This window comes from Dendrobates tinctorius, unplaced genomic scaffold (genome assembly GCF_039654945.1).
Source record: "Dendrobates tinctorius isolate UK_male_01 unplaced genomic scaffold, ASM3965494v1 ptg000075l, whole genome shotgun sequence".
NCBI classification, from domain to species: domain Eukaryota; kingdom Metazoa; phylum Chordata; class Amphibia; order Anura; family Dendrobatidae; genus Dendrobates; species Dendrobates tinctorius.
Genome location: NW_027361743.1, coordinates 23626831 through 23648160, shown reverse-complemented (window position 1 = coordinate 23648160; position 21330 = coordinate 23626831). Strand labels below are relative to the sequence as shown.

General features: G+C 41.0%; 1 protein-coding gene across 3 annotated transcripts in view; it reads right to left on the bottom strand.

The window, feature by feature from the left end:
* Positions 1-232: 232 nt before the first annotated feature.
* Positions 233-21330, bottom strand: part of ZC3H12C (zinc finger CCCH-type containing 12C) — a 289373-nt gene continuing 268275 nt past the window's right edge. For all 3 annotated transcript variants that reach the window (XM_073583100.1, XM_073583099.1, XM_073583098.1), the window contains exons 4-6: positions 19866-20100; positions 3137-3243; positions 233-2874 (exon numbers count right to left, since the gene is read on the bottom strand). In XM_073583100.1, coding sequence (XP_073439201.1) covers positions 1496-2874; positions 3137-3243; positions 19866-20100 — 1721 coding nt within the window. In that variant the 3' untranslated portion in view covers positions 233-1495. The remainder of the gene's footprint in view (positions 2875-3136; positions 3244-19865; positions 20101-21330) is intronic.

Sequence of the window (21330 nt, the reverse complement as noted above, 5' to 3'; positions counted from 1 at the left end):
GGGGTGTCTGTCTAAAATAAATGTGTATGACATAATTAAGAGTGTGATTATGATGGTCAAAGACTCTCCACATGTGAAGAGCTTCAAATAGGCTAAAAAAAAGCAGAGGGATACAATAAAACTGTGTATAACACAAAATCCCCTGTATAAGATCGAATTATGCAGAAAAATGATCAAATTAGTGCCCATTTTACAAACTATCGTAAAAACATAGGTTTCTATAAAGCAGACGTATAAGAATCTATGGTTTAATTTATCATGTAACACAATATCCTGTGTAAAAAAATAAATGTTATGAAACAAAGAAAAATAAAAATCCAAAAAAAGTGCCATACATTGCGTGTACATCGTCAATATATTGTAACCAAGGTTAATCGGTAAATTACAAATCAAAAAGCATAAAAAAATAAATAGGTAAAAAATAAAATCAGTGCTGTTTGGTCTTTGTTTTATACCAAAAAATTAACATTATAACAGTGTTATAATGCTTAGTTCATGTAATAAACTACATGCATGATCAACCCACTATCAAAAGAATCACATTTTCATTTTGATCACAAGCTGAACACTAGTCCTTCTTTTCTGTGGATATACATAGATATCATTAAAAAAAACTCTAATCTAGAGTGGAACATTGGGAAAAAAAATAATAAATAGAAAAAAAAAGAATAAATTAATTCGGAAGAACTAAAAGATAATGTTAGTGGAAGCAGTTATTTTTTTTTTACACAATTAATGTATATATTTGTCAATTGTTAAAAAAAAAAGTAAAAAACAAAACAAAAATAAAAGCACGTCTTCACGGCATTTGATATAAGAGCTCATGCACACGGATGTACGGAGCTGTAACATGGGACCAATAGAAGTCTATTGGGCTCTACTTTTCACCGTATTTCGGGGAGCGTTTTGCCCATAGAAGAGCGGCTGCTCTTTGAAGAATATCTCCGTAATATGGCACTGTATGGCAGCACATAAAGTATTCATGGCTCCATTATGTGTGCGTGAGGCCTTAGTAAAGAAAAAGCAGTAAGCTGGATCAGTAGGAAATGAGAAGAGGAATAAAAAGTGCTTCTCTGAAAACCCATGATGCACCAAAAATATCACCAAAAATATCAAAATATAAATAAAATATCTATGTTTATAAAATTAATGTTTGGCCCAAGCCAAAGGCTGCTGGTTATGTAATGTGCCAAGGCAATTACCCCCCAAAAAATAAAACCAACCTTTGCTTTTAGTACAAATGCAATTTAACCCTGTGCAGTAACTGAGCGATCACACCTCAATACAATACTTGAGCACTGCTAAAATGTGAGCATACTGGTATACATTGGAGAGGCATGGCTCAGTAATAAACATACATGATTTACTATATAACCTCCTTGCTGGGAAGGAGATTACAAATGCTATTGTAGCAAACCTCCTTCAGCATCAGCTGAACAAAAGAAATAAACTTCACACCGCAAAAGGTGTATAGTCTTTTTTTTTGTTATTATCTTCAATATCCACACTGGGATTTTTCCACCAAAATAGCTGCCGCAAGCTGTTGGGCGTCAGTCACGTGCGGATTTCTTTTCATAACTATTCGCACAAGTTCTGCTGGAAAGATGTTGCACAAGTTCACAAAAATCTTTTCTCTGGTGTTCGAAAATCTTTGGGGTTCCTGAGGGATTCCACAATAAGGTACCCTCCAAGAGGGATCTTGGCTTTCTGGTGGGCTTTGGAAAGCAAACTGCTCATAACATGGTTGGGAAGGGTTACTTTGCATTTGGTAGTTTGGTCGATAACCATAAGCAGCATCTCCATAACTCATTCGATCCCAGCTTCTGGGACTTTCTTGACTTAAGTAGGTTTTGTGTTGACGCTGTGGTGGGCTTTCGTATAGTCTTGAGTCGGAAATGCTTTCCATTCTTGTAGACACCAGAGATCTTCCCATAATTCCATTCCTTGTCACAGGGGATTTTTGGGTAACATGGTACTCATTTGGGCAACTTGAACGAGCTGCAACAGCATGGTGCTGCAAAGACATGTAAGGTGGTAGCGATTTGTGGTGAAGCTTCACTTCTTGTTCATGCCCAAAGCTTTGAACTCTAGTCAAAGAGTCATGGTAGCCATGCATGAATGCTTGAGAACCAGCACGACTGTGTGGATGAATGTGCTGGCACTTCAGATTATCTTCCAGTTGTGGATCAGGGGAGCTAACATAGGAACGGTCATTGTATCCAGCATAGGAATCGCTGCTCCCACAGCTTAAGCTACCATCACTACTACAGTCAGAAGCCACAGAACTGATCCTGTAATCCGTGTCTAGTGAAAAACGCCTTTCTGGACTTCGGGTTCCAGAGATGCTAAGGTTTGAGTAAGCATTCATCATGGAATAATATCCAATATCCACAGGGGATTCACATTTGGGATACTGTTCGCATGAGATTGCCCCATTGCTTTTTGTGGACATTAGCATTGGAGAGTAAAGTCCAGGTGGTACTTGGTCCTGAGATGGTAAATGCACAGTAGTAAGTAAGCCGTTTCTGGATGGAGTTGTACTTTGGGGTTTCATACTTGATATACTAACTAAAGATGGCACAGACCTTGTCTCCAACTTATTTTTGGAGGGAAGCTTCTCCTCCAAGTCATAAGCCTGAGTTCTAATACTGGGGTCTGATTGCCTCTTTGGGGCTGAGCGCTTTCCATCCGAGTTGGTGTCAATCTTGGTGTTTGATGGAACACTATTGCTCTTGACCAACCCAATTTCATTGGCAGACTTAGTAATGTTGCTCCGAGACATCGCACGAAGTTCATCTGCTACTGACCGCTGAGGCTGGTTTCCTCGTTCTGGATGGTAATACTTGCACTTATGCCCATAGGTACATTTCTTTCCTAAGACAGCAAAATAGAAAAATACACAATAAGAGATCTTTAGGCATCTTGATACCTCAGGTGATGCTTCTGATCTTTGAGAAGATGGATGGCACTAGGGTTTCTTGAAGCATATATGGTCTCCGTTAATTTCTCTATTATAATACTACTGCTGCTGTTTTACTCCTTCTACAACCTCTACCACTGCTATTACTGCTACTTGGTGATTTCTATCTTTTTGCATATAAACTGTATATATTGCTGTATATAATCAGTAACTTACCATAAGGACATGGCTGCTTCTTGTACTCAGGCACTACAGGCTTCTTTCTTAAAAAATTGTCCAGGCTTGGTCCATGGCGACCCAAGGGATCATCAGGTGGCATAAATCTACCAAAAAAAATTATATTTTTTAATATGTGATTGATATACTTTACCTGGACTTTTAGGACTAAAACATTCAGGACTTTTTTTATTCAGCAATGGAAATCAATGTTTAGTTCAGGGAGTTCCACTTTAATGGGGCTGAGCGGCACTTCCAGACATGGCTGCCCACACAGGGGAGCCACTAAGCCTTGATAAAAATTGTAGGGATGCCGATGCTCAAGCACGTATCATTGCCCCTTTACTGTAATGATTGTTGAGGATGCTGATCCTTGAGATAGACCATTTATGGTGGATTAGTTTAAAGGGTTTTCTGGTTAACCCAGCTGCAATTTGTTTTAAAAGACACAAACTGCTTTTCCACCCTTTTGAGACCAGTGCTGCATCCCCACTCCTCATCCCAGTGCCTGGACGTTATGTTGACAGCACTGCAGGAAATCATGGAGCTCTGCAGCTTTGAGTGGCTCGTGCCATCTACTCTGGCAGAGCTGCTGAGCTTAGTGATTGGCTGCAGTGCTGTTGACATGATGTGTGCACTGCAGACAATAATAGACATTTGAAGCAATGGCGGAGACTCAGCATTGGTCAACATGATTGTGAGTGAAATACTGATTGTTTTTTAAAATAAATGGCAACCAGGGGACTTAGGGTATGTGCACACATCGTGTTTTTTTTGTGTTTTCATCATAGAAAATTTGCAGAATTTTACAATGCCAGCAAAGTGAACAAGATTTCCTAAATGTCAAAATGTCCAGCACGTCAATTCTTTCAGCGTTTATGCAGCGTTTTTCACTCAATAAAATGGAGGAAGGGGGGGAAGGGACACACACAAAAACGCATGTAAAAAAGATGATAAAATGGGAATATTTTAAAGCCAATCAGTCACCAGTTTTGGCCAATGTGAAATAAGGCCATCATCTTTCAGGGCTAATATACAGCATTCTATAATGCTGTATATCTGCCCCCAACCCGACCTCTGAGAGAAGAAAAATATCTTTTATTATACTCACCTACGGGGCGGGGCAGTCCGGTCCGAGTGGTGTCCCTGGTCCTGGTCCGGCGCATCCCATCTTCTTTTGATTGCCCAGTCTTCCTGCTTGCTTCATGTGGATGATGCATCCCTACATCATCCACACAATCTCTTCGGCATAGCGCTCCTGCACAGGTGTACTTATCTGCCCTGTTGAAAGCAGAGCGAAGTACTGCAGTGCACAGGTACCGGGAAAGTTCAGATAGGCCAGGCGCCTGCGCACTCCAGTACCTTGCTCTGCCCTCAACAGGTCAGAGAAGTACGCCTGTGCAAGAGCACGATGCCGAGGAGATCGTGTGGATGATGTAGGAACGAGTCATCCACATGAATCAAGCAGGAGGACGGCGATCGTTGAAAGATGGAAGGTGCCGGACTAGGACGAGCGACACCCCTCGGACCGGACCGCCCCACAGGTGAGTATAATAAAAATTATTTGTCTTCTCTTACAGGACGGGTTGGTGGCAGATATACAGCATTATAGAATGCTGAATATCAGCCCTGAAAGGTGGGGAGTCTGACCTTACTTCATATCGGCCAAAACTGATGAGTGTTTCCCTTTAAGTAGCATTTTTCCTGCCAAAAGATGCATTTTTAATGCAGAAATTCCTGCTGCAAATGCATAACGTGTGCACATACTCTAAAAAAAGTTTTCTGAAAATGGAAAACCCCATTAACACCTCAAATCTCCCCAGAGCCTCTTTTCACCTTCATGACCAGGCCAAGTTTTACAATTCTGACCACTGTCACTTTATGTTGTGATAACTCGAATGCGTCAATGGATCCCACTGATTCTGAGATTGTTTTTGTGACATATTGTACTTCATAATAGTGGTAAAATTTGATCGATATGACTTGCATTTATTTGTGAAAAACAACAAACAGAAATTTGGCAAAAATTTTGCAATTTTCAAACTTTTAATTCTTCTGCCCTTAAACAAAACAAAAAAAAAATAAGAGCAGCACAAAAAAATCACAGGGTGCAAAGCCCCCCAGGTATGTACCAAACCTTATGTAGAGATTCAAAAAATGGAGGCAGCACACCATTCAAGGTGAAAAAAAGTAGAGGTGCTTCTGTTTAATAGCCCATCATGGCAACCTTTCGGCTCACACTGAGCCTTTCGCAAGCCTTTCTTAAACCAGAGAGCTATATCGCACAAAATAGTTAATAAATAACATTTCCCACATGTCTACTTTACATCAGCACAATTTTGGAAACATATTTTTTTTGTTAGGCAGTTATAAGGGTTAAAAGTTGACCAGAGATTTCTCATTTTTTCAACAAAATTTACAAAACCATTTTTTAAGGGACCACCTCACATTTGAAGTGACTTTGGGGGGCTATATGACAGAAAATACCCAAAAGTGACACCATTCTAAAAACTGCACCCCTCAAGGTGCTGAAAACCACATTCAAGAAGTTTATTAACCCTTGAGGTGCTTCACAGAAATTAATGGTGTAAGGAATTTTTTAACTTTAGCCACAATTTTTTTTATTTTCACAAGGGTGACAGGAGAAACTGCACCATATAATTTGTTTTGCAATTTCTCCTGAGTACACCAATAAGCATATATGGGGGAAAACTAATGTTTGGGTGCAGGGCAGGGCTCGGAAGGGAAGGAGCTCCATTTGACTTTTTGAACGTAAAATTTGCTGGAATCATTAGCGGACTCCATGTCACATTTGGAGAGCTCCTAATGTGCCTAAATAGTGGAACCCCCACATAAGATGACCCCATCTTGGAAGCTAGATCCCTCAAGGAATGTATCTAGGTCTGAGGTGATCACCTTGAAGTTCCAAGTGCTTCACAGAAGTTTATAAAGTTGAGCTATGAAAATAAAGAAATCTAAATTTTCACACAAAAATGTTCTCTAAGCAGCAGTTTTTTATTTTCACAAGGGTAACAGGAGAAATTGCATTTGTTTTTTTTAGCTCAAAATTGGCTGGAATCATTAGCGGACTCCGTGTCTGGTTTGGAGAGCCCCTGGCGTGCCTAAGCAGAGGAAACCCCCCCATAAGTGACACAATTTTGGGAACTAGACCCCTCAAGGAATTTATCTAGATGTGTGTGAATCCCAGGTGCTTCAAAGAGGTTTATAATATTGAACTGTGAGAAGGAAACTAAATTTTTCCCACAAAAATGTTGGTTTGGTCCCAAATTTTTCATTATAACAAGGGTAACAGGAGCAAAATGGACATATGTTGGACACAATTTGTCTGATTTTGTCTTCAGTACTCCGATACCCCATACGTGATGGAAAACTATTTTTGAGGCACAGTGCAAAGCTCAGAAGGGAAGAAGAGCTATATTGGAGTTCAGATCTTGCTGGAATGGTTTGAGGGTGACATGTCACATTGGTAGAGCCCCTAAAGTTCCAAAACAGCAGAACCCCCCATAAGTGATGTCATTTTCCAAGCTACACCTCTCAATGAATTCATCTAGGGGTGCAGTGAGCATGTTGACACCACATGTGCCTCACAGAAATTTATACCATTAGGCTGTGAAGAAAGGATAATTACATTTTTAAAACTAAAATGTTGTTTTAGCCCAAAATGTTTAATTTTTTATAAGGGCTAATAGGAAAAAATGGACAGCACAGTTTGTTGTGCAATTTCTCATGACTATGGAAATACCCTACATGTAATGGGAACTACTTTTGAGGCACACTGCAAAACTCAAAAGAAAATAAGTTTTGTCACACACTTTCTACTGAATGTGGATATATTCCATATGTAAGTGTACAGTACTGCTTAGCCACAAGGCAAGACTCGGGAGGGACGGAGAACTATTTCCCTCCTGAAGAGCAGAATTTCCTAGAATAGTTTGCAGACTCCATATACAGAGTCCCAAGTGCTAGAAGTGCAGAATACTACCTCCTCAAGTGACCCCATTTTTGAAAGTGGGGAATTTATCTACAGGTGTAGTGATGATTTGACTCCATGGGTGTTTTCCAGAAACAAGCATCAGTGGATGCTGCTGAGTTAAAATTGCAAATCTGCCCAGCTTGTGCATCTGGAGGCATGCATCGGTAATTTTCGCAGGCTCTCATCGCTACAGAAATGCCAAACATGTGGATACTAAATGTGGATTAGGCACACTGGGGGCTCAGAAGGGAGCATTTGGATTTAGGAGCGCAGAATTCGCTGGAATTCTTTTGGGGTGTGAGGAACCATAGCACTTTTCCAGAGCCTTTGTACTACCAGTAACGTGGAAGCCCCTATATTTCCGTTAACAGATCACAGACCTGAGTGGAGACTTGTGTTTTTTGTGGATTGGGTTGAAGATTTTGTTGAGAACATTTTACATAACGTTTGGGATCACATTTATCTGGCGCTGACCACTTACATCTGGGTTTAAATCTAAATCTCCGAATTACACAATTCAGATAAAACCCCTGAGAGATCCATTTACTATTATGAGACGGCAGAGTTGCTCTGGACTCCATCTGGCCTCTGTTCAGCGTTGTCCTTCTTTTCAGAAGTACACAAAACTGTCGGACAGTGTTTTTATGCATGTCTAAAAAAACTAGACCGCTGGATCACAGGCCATAAAACGTCCAAGTAACTCCATCTGCCTCATTATAGGGAATCTTATGCAAGGCATTCCATCTGGATCACGTATTTCAGAGATTTACACGGAAGCCTTACTGCGATCTTTGGGAGGCAAAATGAACAAATCAACAGCAGGTGAAGAATTGGTTTTATTTATTTTTTTACGCCATTTCTTGCAATTAGAATACTTTATTCTTTGGGTCAGTGCAATTACAGCGATACCAGATTTATATCGGGTTTTTATATTTGGCTGCTGTCACACACTAAAAGACCCTTATTTTTTGTAAAAACTAGTTTTTGCATTGCCATATTTTGAGAGCTATACTTTTTCCATATTTCTGCTGACAGAGTCATGTGAGGGCTTGTTTTTTGTGTGACGAGTTGATGTTTTTATTGGTACCATTTTTGGGCACTTGACATTTTTTGATTGTTTTCTAGTCCGATTTTGGGGAGGCAGAATGAACAAAAACCAGAAACCAGCAGTTCCGGATTTTTTTTTTTAAATGGCGTTCCGTGTGTGGTGAAATTGATAAGGCAGATTTATTCTTCGGGTCTGTTCGATTACAGCGATACCACATTTATATAATTATATTATGTCATATGGTTCCTTTCACTTTCATTTGCCTGATCGCTGTTATAGACCATTACAATGCACGAGCATTACAATGATTTATAACTGTCAGTGCTGCACTGACACAAGTTTGTTAGACCCTGCACTGCACATGATCTAGCAAGCTTGCTAGCCCTGGTGACCCGGATGTCATCATGTTGACGTCAGGTCACCATGGCAACAATCGGCCCCTCGTGATGACTTCAAAATGCTGCGATCGATATTGATCCTTATATTAATCATTTATTCCTTTGCTCTTTCTGGGACTTCTGGTCCAGTGGGCGGTCCTATCAGTGACTGACAGATGTCTCTGTATGCACACTTCTACAAAGACAGCTGTCAGTCACTGATAGGACTGCCCACTGGATTGAAAATCCCAGAAAAAGCAGAAGACTGAATAATTAAAACACAAAGTTATACTGCATCTTTTCTCACAAAACTATATATCAATCTGCTCATCTACACCTGCTCCATAGCATGGTGCATATAGACTGGATGGCATTTTTATGGTGACAGGTTTCCATTGACATGAGAAGGCTGTAAATGAATTATATGTCCTGGCAAGTTTCTCTGAATTCGCACGCCTAATTCACTTATAACAATGCATTTTATTTTTTAATCTCGGACACTCCGGGTCATCACATCAACCTCTGACGCAGAAAAGCTTGCCAAGCTGTGGTCTGTGTAGGAGCAGAGATGATGGCAGTCTCCACACTATTTATAATAGACGTCTTCTGTGTGACGTTGCGTCTTCTACTTCACTCTTCTGTTATATTTCCCAGTCTAGATTTTTTTTATTACTGAGCCTACGACAACGTCGTTCTGAATCACAAGTGATAACTAATATTGGAACATTGAAGGATGTGAGTTACGGGGTCTACCTTATTAATGCATGGGGTGAATAGTCAGTGCCTTTCACTGGATTTCGAATAATGGCGTGAAGGAAAAGTCATCATATTTTTACATTAGAGGATTCATCTTATCCGTGCTCATTTCCTTCCCAGTGCGTCACACCATATGGGGATTTGTCTTATTTGACAAGTACCAGAACTCTAATTACTACATTCATGTAATGATTATCTGCATGTGTCAGACTTGTGCCAACTATAGAGGCGATGATGGAAGACCACCCTCCTTCTATACTGGACCCGCACACATCCACTTCTAGGTGCATCATAATCGAAGTTATCATTGTGCACACACAGGACAGATCATGAGTAAAGGCCCATTTACACGGGATGATTTCTGCCCATAAACTAGTGTTGAATGACTATAATATACTCTTATGTACACTCGTTTACTAATTATCGGTCTGTGGAAATGGGCGTTAAAGGGAAGATATCATCAGAAAATGACCTATTAATTTTTTTGTGTGTTAAATGTCTTTTTTTCCCATATCTCAATCTCTATTAAAACTAAAGACTTGAAATCTTGCAATTTTCACACTGATCATTTTAGACTTCATACATGTGTTGTTTCCTGAAACAGGACGTTATTTAGCCAAAATGAACAGACTCTGACCCAATATTTTCTATTTAAGCATCTAATCAGTGAGTGCAAATGTCATCATGAAAGGAAGAGGAGGAGGATCAGGTGTGACATTGCCTATTGTGATTAGTGGATCCTGCGTTATCAGTTGTGTATAGAGTTGTTAACTATCATTGCAATACTGCCAATGGTGATAAGGAACCTGCTGAAATGATCTTAATCCTGTTGGCATATGCAACAGAAATGGACTTATTGTTTATGTAAAGGAGGACTTTACACTAGCCTGACAGCAGATGGCGATAGTGTGAAGTTATATGTTTGCTGTATTGTGGGGAGGGAAGCTCTGTTGCTTAGTTTTTACTTTCGCTTGTGACTGTATTATGCCAGCAGCAGGCTGTGTGCTTCTGAATTCTTGTCTCATGTTTACCCATAAGAAGTAAATGCTGTTTATTCAAGATAACTTGCTCAGTGAAGTTCTCCTGTGTACGGGTGGATTCTCAAAAGATACACTCTGATACAGGTTATAGGCCCAGAACAGGAGAGAAGCCCAGACACCCAGAACAGGAGATAGTCCCAGAACACAGAGACACCCAGGAGATAACCTCAGACACCTGAGAAGCAGTTAATCTCTGTTAAAAGAAGAAGATAAAACTCAGTGAACGGACACTGAAAAGAAAAAAATCCAGATACAGAGGGACAAAGGAATTTATGACCCAGGAACTGGATGACTGCACACTGGAGATAATTATAGAGAATCACCACACACAGGATATACAGGAACTCAAGAAGAAAGAAGAATATCTTCATAAAACAAGTAAGATTATATAAAAATGATGTGCAGCACGGAGCTGAAACTCACAGTAGCTAAGCTGAACAGTGAAAATGATCAGTTATGGAAATTCAAAGTAGAGATGTTGTTATTTAAAGATGATTTATGGGAAGTAATCATTACAAATAGACCCGATGAAGATAATCAGACATGGGATAGAAAGAATAGAGAAGCTAGAGCCACCATTAGCTTATTAGTTGATGATGCTCAATTAATACAGATAAGGAATGAAGAAACAGCGAAACGAATGTGGGACGTATTGAGAACATTACACGAAAGACCCGGTTTAAATTACACGTTATTTCTATTAAGAAAGCTTTACAGTATGAGGTTGAGTGCAAATGACGATATTCAGAAGCACATATTCTCAATGATGGAAGTAATATCACAGCTAAGGTCTATTGGTGAAGACATTAAAGAAAGTCATGTAGCAGCAAAATTATTGTGCAGTTTACCAGATTCATATACAGCCTTGATAAATGTCCTAGAGACAAGACCAGAAAAAGACATCACATTAGATTTTGTGTGAAAACCAGACTAATAGATGAATATAAGAGAAGAAAAGAACAGACAAATGATTCTTCTACTGAAAAGGACAGTGGAAATGCTCTTAAAGCTACAGAATTTAAAAAACCCTATAATAAAGAGACAAGAGAATGCTTCAGATGTAAGAAAAAAAGTCATTTAAAGAAAGACTGTACCATATGGAAAGCAGAACAACAAAAATTACAACATAAAGAGCATACACAGAAAGTGAAAAATACAATTTCCGATTCATGTGAGAATAATTGGAATGACACATTTAAACTAACAGACAAGAAATCATCACTTGGTTGGTTTATTGATTCAGGAGCAACGAGTCATATGACAAGTGACAAGAATGTCTTCACTGATCTTGATTTAGATAAGAAAGAAGCCATTTATCTTGCAGATGGAAGCTAAATAACCGCAGAAGGTATAGGACAAGGTATGCTAAACTGTTCAAACAAGTTTGGACAAAATTCAAAGATACTTGTACAGAATGTGTTGTATGTTCCAAATTTGGAAGGCAGATTGTTATCTGTTAACAGCCAATGGACTCACTGTAAAATTCAAAGACAATGAGTGTGCAATTTTAGCAGGAAAACAAGGTGATAACTAGAGTTGAGCGAAACGGGTCGCTCATATTCAAAAGTCGGCGACTTTTTGCTGAAGTCGGGTTTCATGAAACGAAACCCGACCATAGCGTGAGGTCGGCCACGAGATCGGCAACCAGAGCACCAAAGTCGCGTTTCAAAAGATGCTTCCAGCGCCATTTTTCAGCCAATGATGGAGGACGCACACTGTGGGCAACGCGATGATATAGGCATCAGTCACCACCATCTTTGAGAAGGGCATGCAAGTGATTGGCTGGCTTTGTGTGGTGTCACAGGGGCTTTAAAAGGGCGTGCACGCCGACCACCATCTTACTTCTGCCGAACTTAGCATTAGGGAGAGGTTGCTGCTGATTCAGAATAAGGGAGAGCGTTAGGCAGGGAAGAACCAAAAAACTGCTTCTGCTGTTAGCGATTTCCACTTACAACACAACAGTTTGTGTGCAGTGACAGGGGAGGCTCTATTTTTGTGCATCAGCTCTGTTGGTTATTAGGCTGCCTTATATTGCTCCCTGATAGCTGCATTGCTGTTTGCACACTGCTGTGCAAACTGCTTTTTTAAAAGCAAAAATACTTTTCTTCCTCTTTTCTGCACAGTTACCAACTTACCAAGCGTTCATTTTTCCACCCTTTTGTGTGTGCAGCTGTCCTGCTTATTAGGCTGCCTGCGTCCATACTTGGACTGAGAGCATCATTGTCAGTGTCCTCAAATCTCTAGTGAGATCCAAATTCTCTACAATCTTATAGACACCCTCCACCTTGTCATACACCATCCAATTTCAGCCTGTTACATTGAGGTGCAATCTCTCCTGGGCCTGAGGCAATAGTTCTGCATCCTCAAATCTATAGTGAGATTCAAATTCTCACCAATCCTATAGACACCCTCCACCTTGTCATATACCATCCAATTTGAGCCTGTTACATTGAGGTGTAATCTCTCCTGGGCCTGAGAATAGTTCTGCATCCTCAAATCTACAGTGAGATTCAAATTCTCACCAATACTAGATACACCTTCTACCTTGTTTTACAGTACTATATAGCTGGTGGTATTTTGGGTACATTTTCACAAAAATGAGGAAGTATGGTGGAAAATGCCATGGAACTGGGTGGGGGTTGCCAGCTGGTCCTGATGGTGGTAGTGTTGCATCTGTTGTAGTGGCAAAAGCACAATAGCACTTAAGGCAGGAGGTGTTGAGCCTGCGTCATCGTCTGGCTCCACAAGGCCTCGAAGGCTCCCTTTTCTGGGAGTAGGTAAACCGCTTTTAAAGCCGGAGCTTCAGGAACAAGTTTTGGCTTACATTGCTGACACAGCCTCCAGCTCTCTCGCCTCCTCTTCTGAAGTTTCAAAAAATAGAAGCACTGAGTCGTCAGTGGAGGCTCCTGGTCAGGAACAACACCTTTCCTTGTGTCCTTCACCCGTACCAAAAGTGAATGATGCAGCAGGCCACACTTCACATTAGTCCATGTAGCTCTTTCTATCATACCATGCCTGGGTTATCAAGTCAAATCGTGAATTCCCCAGTCCAAGATGAATCTGACATGGAGTGTGGGTGGCCAGCCAGGGCAGTGGGGTTAATCGGTACCGGGCCGGTGTCTCAGAGGGATGTGTCACATTAGTGGTGATGACCCGTTCAGTGGCCCCGGGCGTCCATGCAAAGGGGTGAATAACGTTTATAGGTGAATGATACGCGACGCCACCTGTGGTTTCTGATCAGATTCACCAGCGCTGCAGTGTCGCTTCTCTGGGACAGATGTTGTGGTGCAGCTAAGATGTAGAAGCCCTGCATGGGTAGGGCCGTAGTCGCAGGACAGACGAAAGAGTTGGTAGATGGTGTGCAGTGCAGGATGTAGCAGAGCCGTGCGCCAGGCGCAGGAGAAAGGTGACAGACACAGTCATGCAGTTCCTTTACCTGTGCTTGGTAAGTGCCATCCATGACCCAGAGTACAGATGGAGGAGTTGGTCAGCCTGGAAGCCAATTTGGAATTCTCTCGCTGCAGATAGTGTGGCCTCCGTTCTAGCGCTTATCTGAGGTACTCGCAGTACTGAGTTCACTGAAGTTCCCCCTGTTGACTCTCTATTGGAACTTTCTCGTATGGCAGGCAGCCGTAGCCTTTTCCTTCTGGCTCACACACGTCGCTGCTGGGGCCTCCGAGCCTTAGTTGGGAACAGAGCATTTACAGCTGCTACTTCCTCCGGTTTCATCTGCAGGACCATCAGTGTCCCTACAAACTCGGAGACCGGAATCCGGACCATGCGCTCCAGCTAGGAGTGAGCCTTAACTCTGCTCATCCTCCAGCTCCCCTTCTCCTGTCCACACACTTCCCCTTCCCTTCAAAGACTGCCCTAACTTACCTCCTCCCGACCACAGAGAACAGCTCCTCAGCAGTCAGGTTCAGCGGTCTCCCTGCTGGCCTGGAGTGGGAACTGTTTGTGTTGGTTTAACTACTAGAGAGATCCTTCGTTGCTCCCAAACATGACATCACACTCACTAGGAGGAAGGTCATGCCACTGTGGCGACCGTACTCCTGCGGGCGCCACAAGTGCACTGATGCCCAGCCACTGCTAGATGATTCTGCTGGTACATTGACCCAGACCACTACATTCTCCTCGCACTCTACACAGCCAGAATCTGACCCTGATGAAACTCAAGTTCCCCTTCCCGCATACTATACCATGTTACACGGTGACAAAGAGGAAGGTGCAGATGAAAGTGCAGGTTCCTTGAGCAGGTGGGGGGGCATACTCATGGGCGACGGCACTGGCACAGGGCCCCTCATAGTACGCAAAAGTGTCTCTGCCGGTGGGAGGGCCACTCGCCGTCAGACACACCGCCGTACTATGATGGGCCCTGTGCCAGGGCCGTCGCCAACGAGTGGGCCACCTCTGCTTGGTCAGGAACACAGCACTTGTAAAGTTGAAATACTTACCTCTCCCTGCTCCACCGCCGTGACATCTTCCACATTTCCTGACAGTGACATTCTGGTCAGAGAGCGCGATGACATCACGTCTGTACGCCCTCTGCCTAAACAGTCCAAGTGCAGTGAGATGGAAGATGGGGACGATGAGGAGTCCAGACTAGTACAGGGATTCCCTAGCGAGGAGACTTATTTAATTGTTTTCAATGTTGGGACAGCTATTTTTGGGGAGCACTATACTCTGGAGAATGATAGATGGGGCCCACCATACACTGGAGCATTCCAAAGGTGGACATCAGACACTGGAGCAGCATTTACAGGGCCCATTATGCACTGGAGCTTCATCCATGGGGACCAACATATACTGTAGCATTATGTGGAGCTCATCATATACTGTATGGAACATTATATGGGACCAATGATTCTGTATGGAGAAATATATGGGCCTCATTACTCTGTATAGCGCACTATGCGGTGGCCATAATACTGTATGGAGTAATATACTGTCCGTTTTTGGAGCTATTGGAGAATTTAAAATGGATATCAGTCATGAGATGTAAGAAGTGAAGTATTTTTCATTGTACTATACCGCTATTTCTCTGCCGTATCAGAGGATCATGAATTGTGGTATGTGTTAAAGGAGCCCAGTGACACTCTTTGGCCCAGGGCCCACGAAAACCTGCCGCCAGCCCTACCCCCCCACAACTTTAGCCAAATAACCCCCAGTTTTCATTGCGTAAGTATTATTATAAAGTAAATTAAGGTTGACAAGCTTAAGTAATAAGAATTGATGTTTTTGGCATTAAAATGGGCACTGTAGGTGTTTCCTGTCCTCCACTCCCTGCCGACCTTGGTTCCCCATTGACTTGCATTGGGTTTCGTATTTCAGTCGGCCTTCAACTTTTCACGATAATGGGCCGATTTTGTTCGACCCAACTTTTGAGAAAGTCGGGTTTCATGAAACCCGACTCGACCCAAAAAAAAGGCAAAGTCGCTCATCTCTAGTGATAACCAATGTCAAGGCAGATGAACAATTATATCATCTTGACACACCAAAGGAACAGATGAAGGTATGTACACATGATCACAAGAACTGTATTCACGTGTGGCATAGACGTCTAGGAAATAGACACCCTGACAGTATAAGGGAACTACATAGAAAAGAATTGACAAAAGATCTAAAGATATCAGATTGCTCAATTAACGTAAGATGTGAATGTTGTATAAAATCTAAAGGCACAAGAATATCTATTCTAAAAGAAAGTGAGATGAAAAGCAAAAGATTACTTGATTTGGTGCATACTGACACATGTGGACCCATGCAAGTGACTACATCAGGAGGAAATAGATACATGGTGACTTCCATAGATGACTACTCATGATACACAGTCACATACTTAATTAAGAACAAAAGTGAAGTTTTTGATAAACTTGTAGACTACGTAACAAGGTCGAGTAACAAATTTCAAAGGAAGCCAATTGTCATCAGAAGTGATAATGGAGGTGAATTTACAGGTCACAAAATAGAAAACTACTTAAGACAGAATGGAATAGAACACCAGAAAACTGTTCTGTACACACCTGAACAAAATGGAGTAGCAGAAAGGAAAAACAGAACTCTGACAGAAATGATGAGATGTATGCTGACAGATTCCAAAGTACCAGAGAAATATTGGGGTGAGGCAGCAATGACAGCTACATATCTACAGAACAGACTTCTTTCCAGAAAACTGAAGAAAACTCCATATGAACTGTGGCAAAGTATGAAACCAAGTGTCAATCATTTAAAAGTTTTTGGATGTAAAGTTTTTATATTCATTCCAACAGAAAAACATTCCAAACTTCAAAACAGATCCATGGAGGGAATATTTGTTGGACATAGTGAAAATTGCAAGGGATACAGAATCCTAGATTCCAAAACAGACAGAGTCATGGTGAGTAACAGTGTGACATTCATTGAGGATTTCAATTGACTCAAAAAAATGAGAAAAACAGCACTGACATAGCTGAAGAGGTATCTGATGAGAAAGTAGTTGAAATTGATGAAGATCAGAATACTGAAAATGAAGAAATACAACTACAAACAGACACAGAACCAAAACGTTCAATGAGAGAAAACAAAGGTAATCCACCAAAACGTCTCTCATACAAGACAACCACAAGTAAAATTTATGAACCTACTTCTTGGGAAGACATATCTAAACTCCCTAAAGAAGAAGCTAATAAATGGATAGAAGCAACAGAAACAGAAATGAAATCCATGCATGACTCAAATACATGGACACTGTCAGATTTACCAGAAGGAAGAAAAGCCATAGGATGTAAATGGATTTTTAAGGTAAAATACCAAACAGATGGCACACCTGAAAGATACCGAGCAAGACTCGTAGCTAAAGGGTATTCTCAAAAATATGGAGAAGACTATGATGAGACATTTGCTCCAGTTGTCAAACATACTACAATAAGAACTTTACTTACAGTTGCAGCAATGAAACAGAAGGAACTGATACATCTGGATGTAAAGACTCCATTTTTGAATGGAGATTTAACAGAAGACATTTACATGTAACAACCTCCACGATTCAAAGATGAAAGAAACCCAAAAAAAGTTTGCAAACTACAGAAAAGCATATATGGTTTAAAGCAAGCAGCTAAAGTGTGGAATGACAAAATCACAGAAGAGCTTACAAATGAAAATTTTCAAAGACGCAAAGCTGATCCATGCTTGTACACTAAAAGGCTGATGAATAGATGGATTTATGTACTCATATGTAGACGACATTTTGATTTGTTCTGAACAAGAAAGGGATAAAGAAAACATTCTAAAAGTCCTGAAGCGACATTTCAAAATCAAAGACTTGGGAAATGGGAAGTATAATTTCTTGAAGGATTATCTTACTGAAGAAATGACAGCAGACATCTTCAGGAAGGTGCTTAATGCTGATAAACACCAGAGACTTATAAAAAAGTTGGGTTTGACTGAAGTCCTTACTGTTGAGAAAGGGTGTTGGCATATGCAACAGAAATGGACTTATTGTTTATGTAAAGGAGGACTTTACACTAGCCTGACAGTAGATGGCGATAGTGTGAAGTTATATGTTTGCTGTATTGTGGGGATGGAAGCTTTGTTTAGTTTTTACTTTCGCTTTTGACTGTATTATGCCAGCAGCATGGGCTGTGTGCTTCTGAATTCTTATCTCCTGTTTACCCATAAGAAGTAAATGCTGTTTATTCAAGATAACTTGCTCAGAGAAGTTCTCCTGTGTACGGGTGGATTCTCAAAAGATACACTCTGCTACAAATCCCACCAGATTTCCTAGCAGTGGTGGCTCCATAACATAACATTCACTTTTTAGTTCAACTACAAAAAATTTTTTCTACACTGTGCTGAACACTACTACAACTACATTTATAAGAATAGTACAAATTATTATTTTTTTGGTCTATTTTGTAAATTCACTTTCCAGCATTAATGTGCAATTTATGCCTAGATAATCTACACATAAAAAGTGTATGCACATTTTGTTTAATGAGTCCTGAATAGATACTAAATTATAAACCGTATTATAACTCTACTTACAAGTTGCTAGAATATTCTTAAAAGTCATATTAACATTTGTCTACATTCCCTATATATTTATTTAAAAAGGGTCATAGAGGTAGCCCATGCTATATGACCCTTAGAGAGACATCAGTTTAGTTTGGCTGCATCCCTTATTATAAAGAGGTTTTTTGACAATTTTTAAAATGCACAGTTAGAAGTCCTGAAAACAGAAGATTTATACATCCCTGGATTCTGCTCCAGCGATGATGCTCCTGAAGCCATGACTAACATACACCTGACCACTGCGGCCACTTGTTAGTGGTCATGGTCTCCTGACCCTACAGGCATTCATCTGAGAACACTAAATGGCTGTAAGGTCAGGAAACCATGATTATCAGTCACCTAAACTCTAGGATCATTAGTTGGTGGTCATGGCCTGTTACCCTGCAGGCACTAATGGCTATATACTGTAAGTGACTGGTGGGAAATGTGTCCTGACCCTACAAGCAGTCACCTTAATGCTGCAACCACTGAAAGGGTGCAGGTTCAGGAGACTCCAACCATCAATCATCTGACCGCTATGGCCATTGGTTGTCTGCACGGTCAGGAGATCTTGACCACCAGTCAGTCTGCTGATCGTTGAGAGCATTTACTGGCTGTAAGGTCCGGAGACCATGACTATCAGTCACTTTACCATTGAGTCCACAGATTGGCTATAAGGTCAGGAAACCAAGACCACAAATCATCTGAACGCTATGGACGCTGGTTGCCTGCAGGGTCAGGAGATCATTATCACCAGTCAGTAGTCTAACTGTTGAGGAAACTGGTTGTAAAGTCAATAGACCATGACCACCATTCACCTGACCGCTGAGGCTACTTATCGGCTGTAAGTTCAGAAGGCTGGTAGTGATGATGTCATCGCATGATGTCAGTGCTGGAGCAGAGAATGGATTACAGGGGAGAGCATAGCTGCTTATGTTTTTTTAACGGCATGACTCCCAAATGTGAATTTTAAGATAGGTCGGAAAATCCTTTTACAGCGTGGAGACTATATTTGACAACAGTCCCTATGTTGTCGAGAAAATCCAACCCAAGAAGAAGTGGAGGTTACACAAAGCCACCCAAAAGTTGCAGTTCCTATTTGTTTTAGAGATGTTCCTGTGTGGGCCTTAAATGTCTCAGTTTGTGTAAGGAATTCCCCTTTTCATAAGCCCTTGAACATTAACAAACAAAGATGTGGAAAATTAACCTAAGTATCCTAGAAAACAGATGGGGCCATACATGCCTCCAGTCCTTCTCTTCCAGGTAGATAGAGATGTGTTTAAGCAACACCAAAAGGTAGTCACATTTTAATCTTCACTCTGTAGCTACATCATCTTTATTTATATCCATTTTTCCCCAAAACCGAACCAGCAATGGGTCATAGAAGAGAAGAGCTCAGACACTGCCCAGATATATTCTTCGAAATCCTCAAAAATGAAATATTTGTTAAAAAAAAAATGCTAATTTTCTAGGACAAATGACTTACTTGTCGTTGACAAATGAATACATGAGCAGCCTTTCATCAATGAATTTCTTCCACTCGGGCTTTTCATTTGCCAGATCCCTATAGTTATCATTTGACACAATGATGCCATCTGACTCAAATGCCAACTTTACTATGAAGCGATCATCGTAGCAAACCACTCGCCGGCCCTGCACACGCCGAGATGGGGTGAACACCAGAATTTTGTCCTTTTCTAATTTCCGTAGGATTTCTTGATCTGGAAAATAACATAGTATTTCAGGGCAATGATCTGCAAGGATTCTGCTTGTGCTAATCAGATACAAATCTGTGCATGGTCTATTGGTCCGATTCAGGGCGCTGAAGGGTCCAAGCCCAAAATGTCTCCATTAGAATTCTATGATATGTATAAATGACAATTCAAAATTTTGTAGAGGGAATACCCTTTAAAGACCCTTTATGTTCCACAGAAATAATGTTGGATCACCTTTGCTTGGAAATATGCATCTAGAACAGTGGTTCTCAAACTCCAGTCTTCGCGGACCCCAAGAGATCATGTTTTCAGGATTTCCATAGTGTTACACATGTGAGAGAATTCCTGATGCCTTGATGATACTTCCATCACCTGTGAAATACTAAGGAAATCCTGAAAACAAGACATGCTGGGGTCCGCGATGACTGGAGTTTGGGAACCACTGATCTAGATGTTCCTCTAATATTCTTAATGGGAACATAAATTAATTGACAACTAGGTATTCACATTGTCACTGTCGGCAATGTTTAGACAATTTCCAGGAGGCAAAATAGAGCAATGAGCCAAAGTACCGTTCTAAGATATTTTTTCATAAAGTAATGATTGTGGAGCACAAGTATTCAAAAGAGCGGGTGTCAAAGAACCGCATGCGTTTCAAACACGATGTGTGTTCTTAAACTCGGTATTATCCGAATTACATAAAAACAGAAAACTGGTTTATATTTTATATCACCATTGCTGTGAGAGCTGGATTATCTCATCTTCTCAACCTCAACGTTTTCACGTCTGGCAGAGCCGGAATCCTGTGCTCCACACATGGACCTCATGAAGTCCACTGTGAGGGTGAGCTGAACTTTCTTTTTCTACATGTTTTATGACGAGAAAGTGCACAGACCATTTTGAAAAATAACTATACTTTTTAAGAAGACCTGGTCCCTTGCCATCAATATGTGGTTTTTTTTTTGCTTGTTGTAAATCCCGCTGTTCTCCTGAATCTGGAGCTGTTTTTCTTTTGTTCTTGGACCTCTCTGATCCTGAGATATGGCCAGCTCTTTCCCATATGAAAAGTTAGTCTTTTTATCGAAGTGGGCGTAGTCCCCAAGAAGATTCCTATAGATAAGAGTTAAGATCACTGCCCACTTGGTAAGGCTAATTTCACATTAGCGTTTTTTTGCGCAGCGCATCATGCGCAATAGAAACGCATGCATTTTTGCATGCGCTTGCGTTTTTTATGCG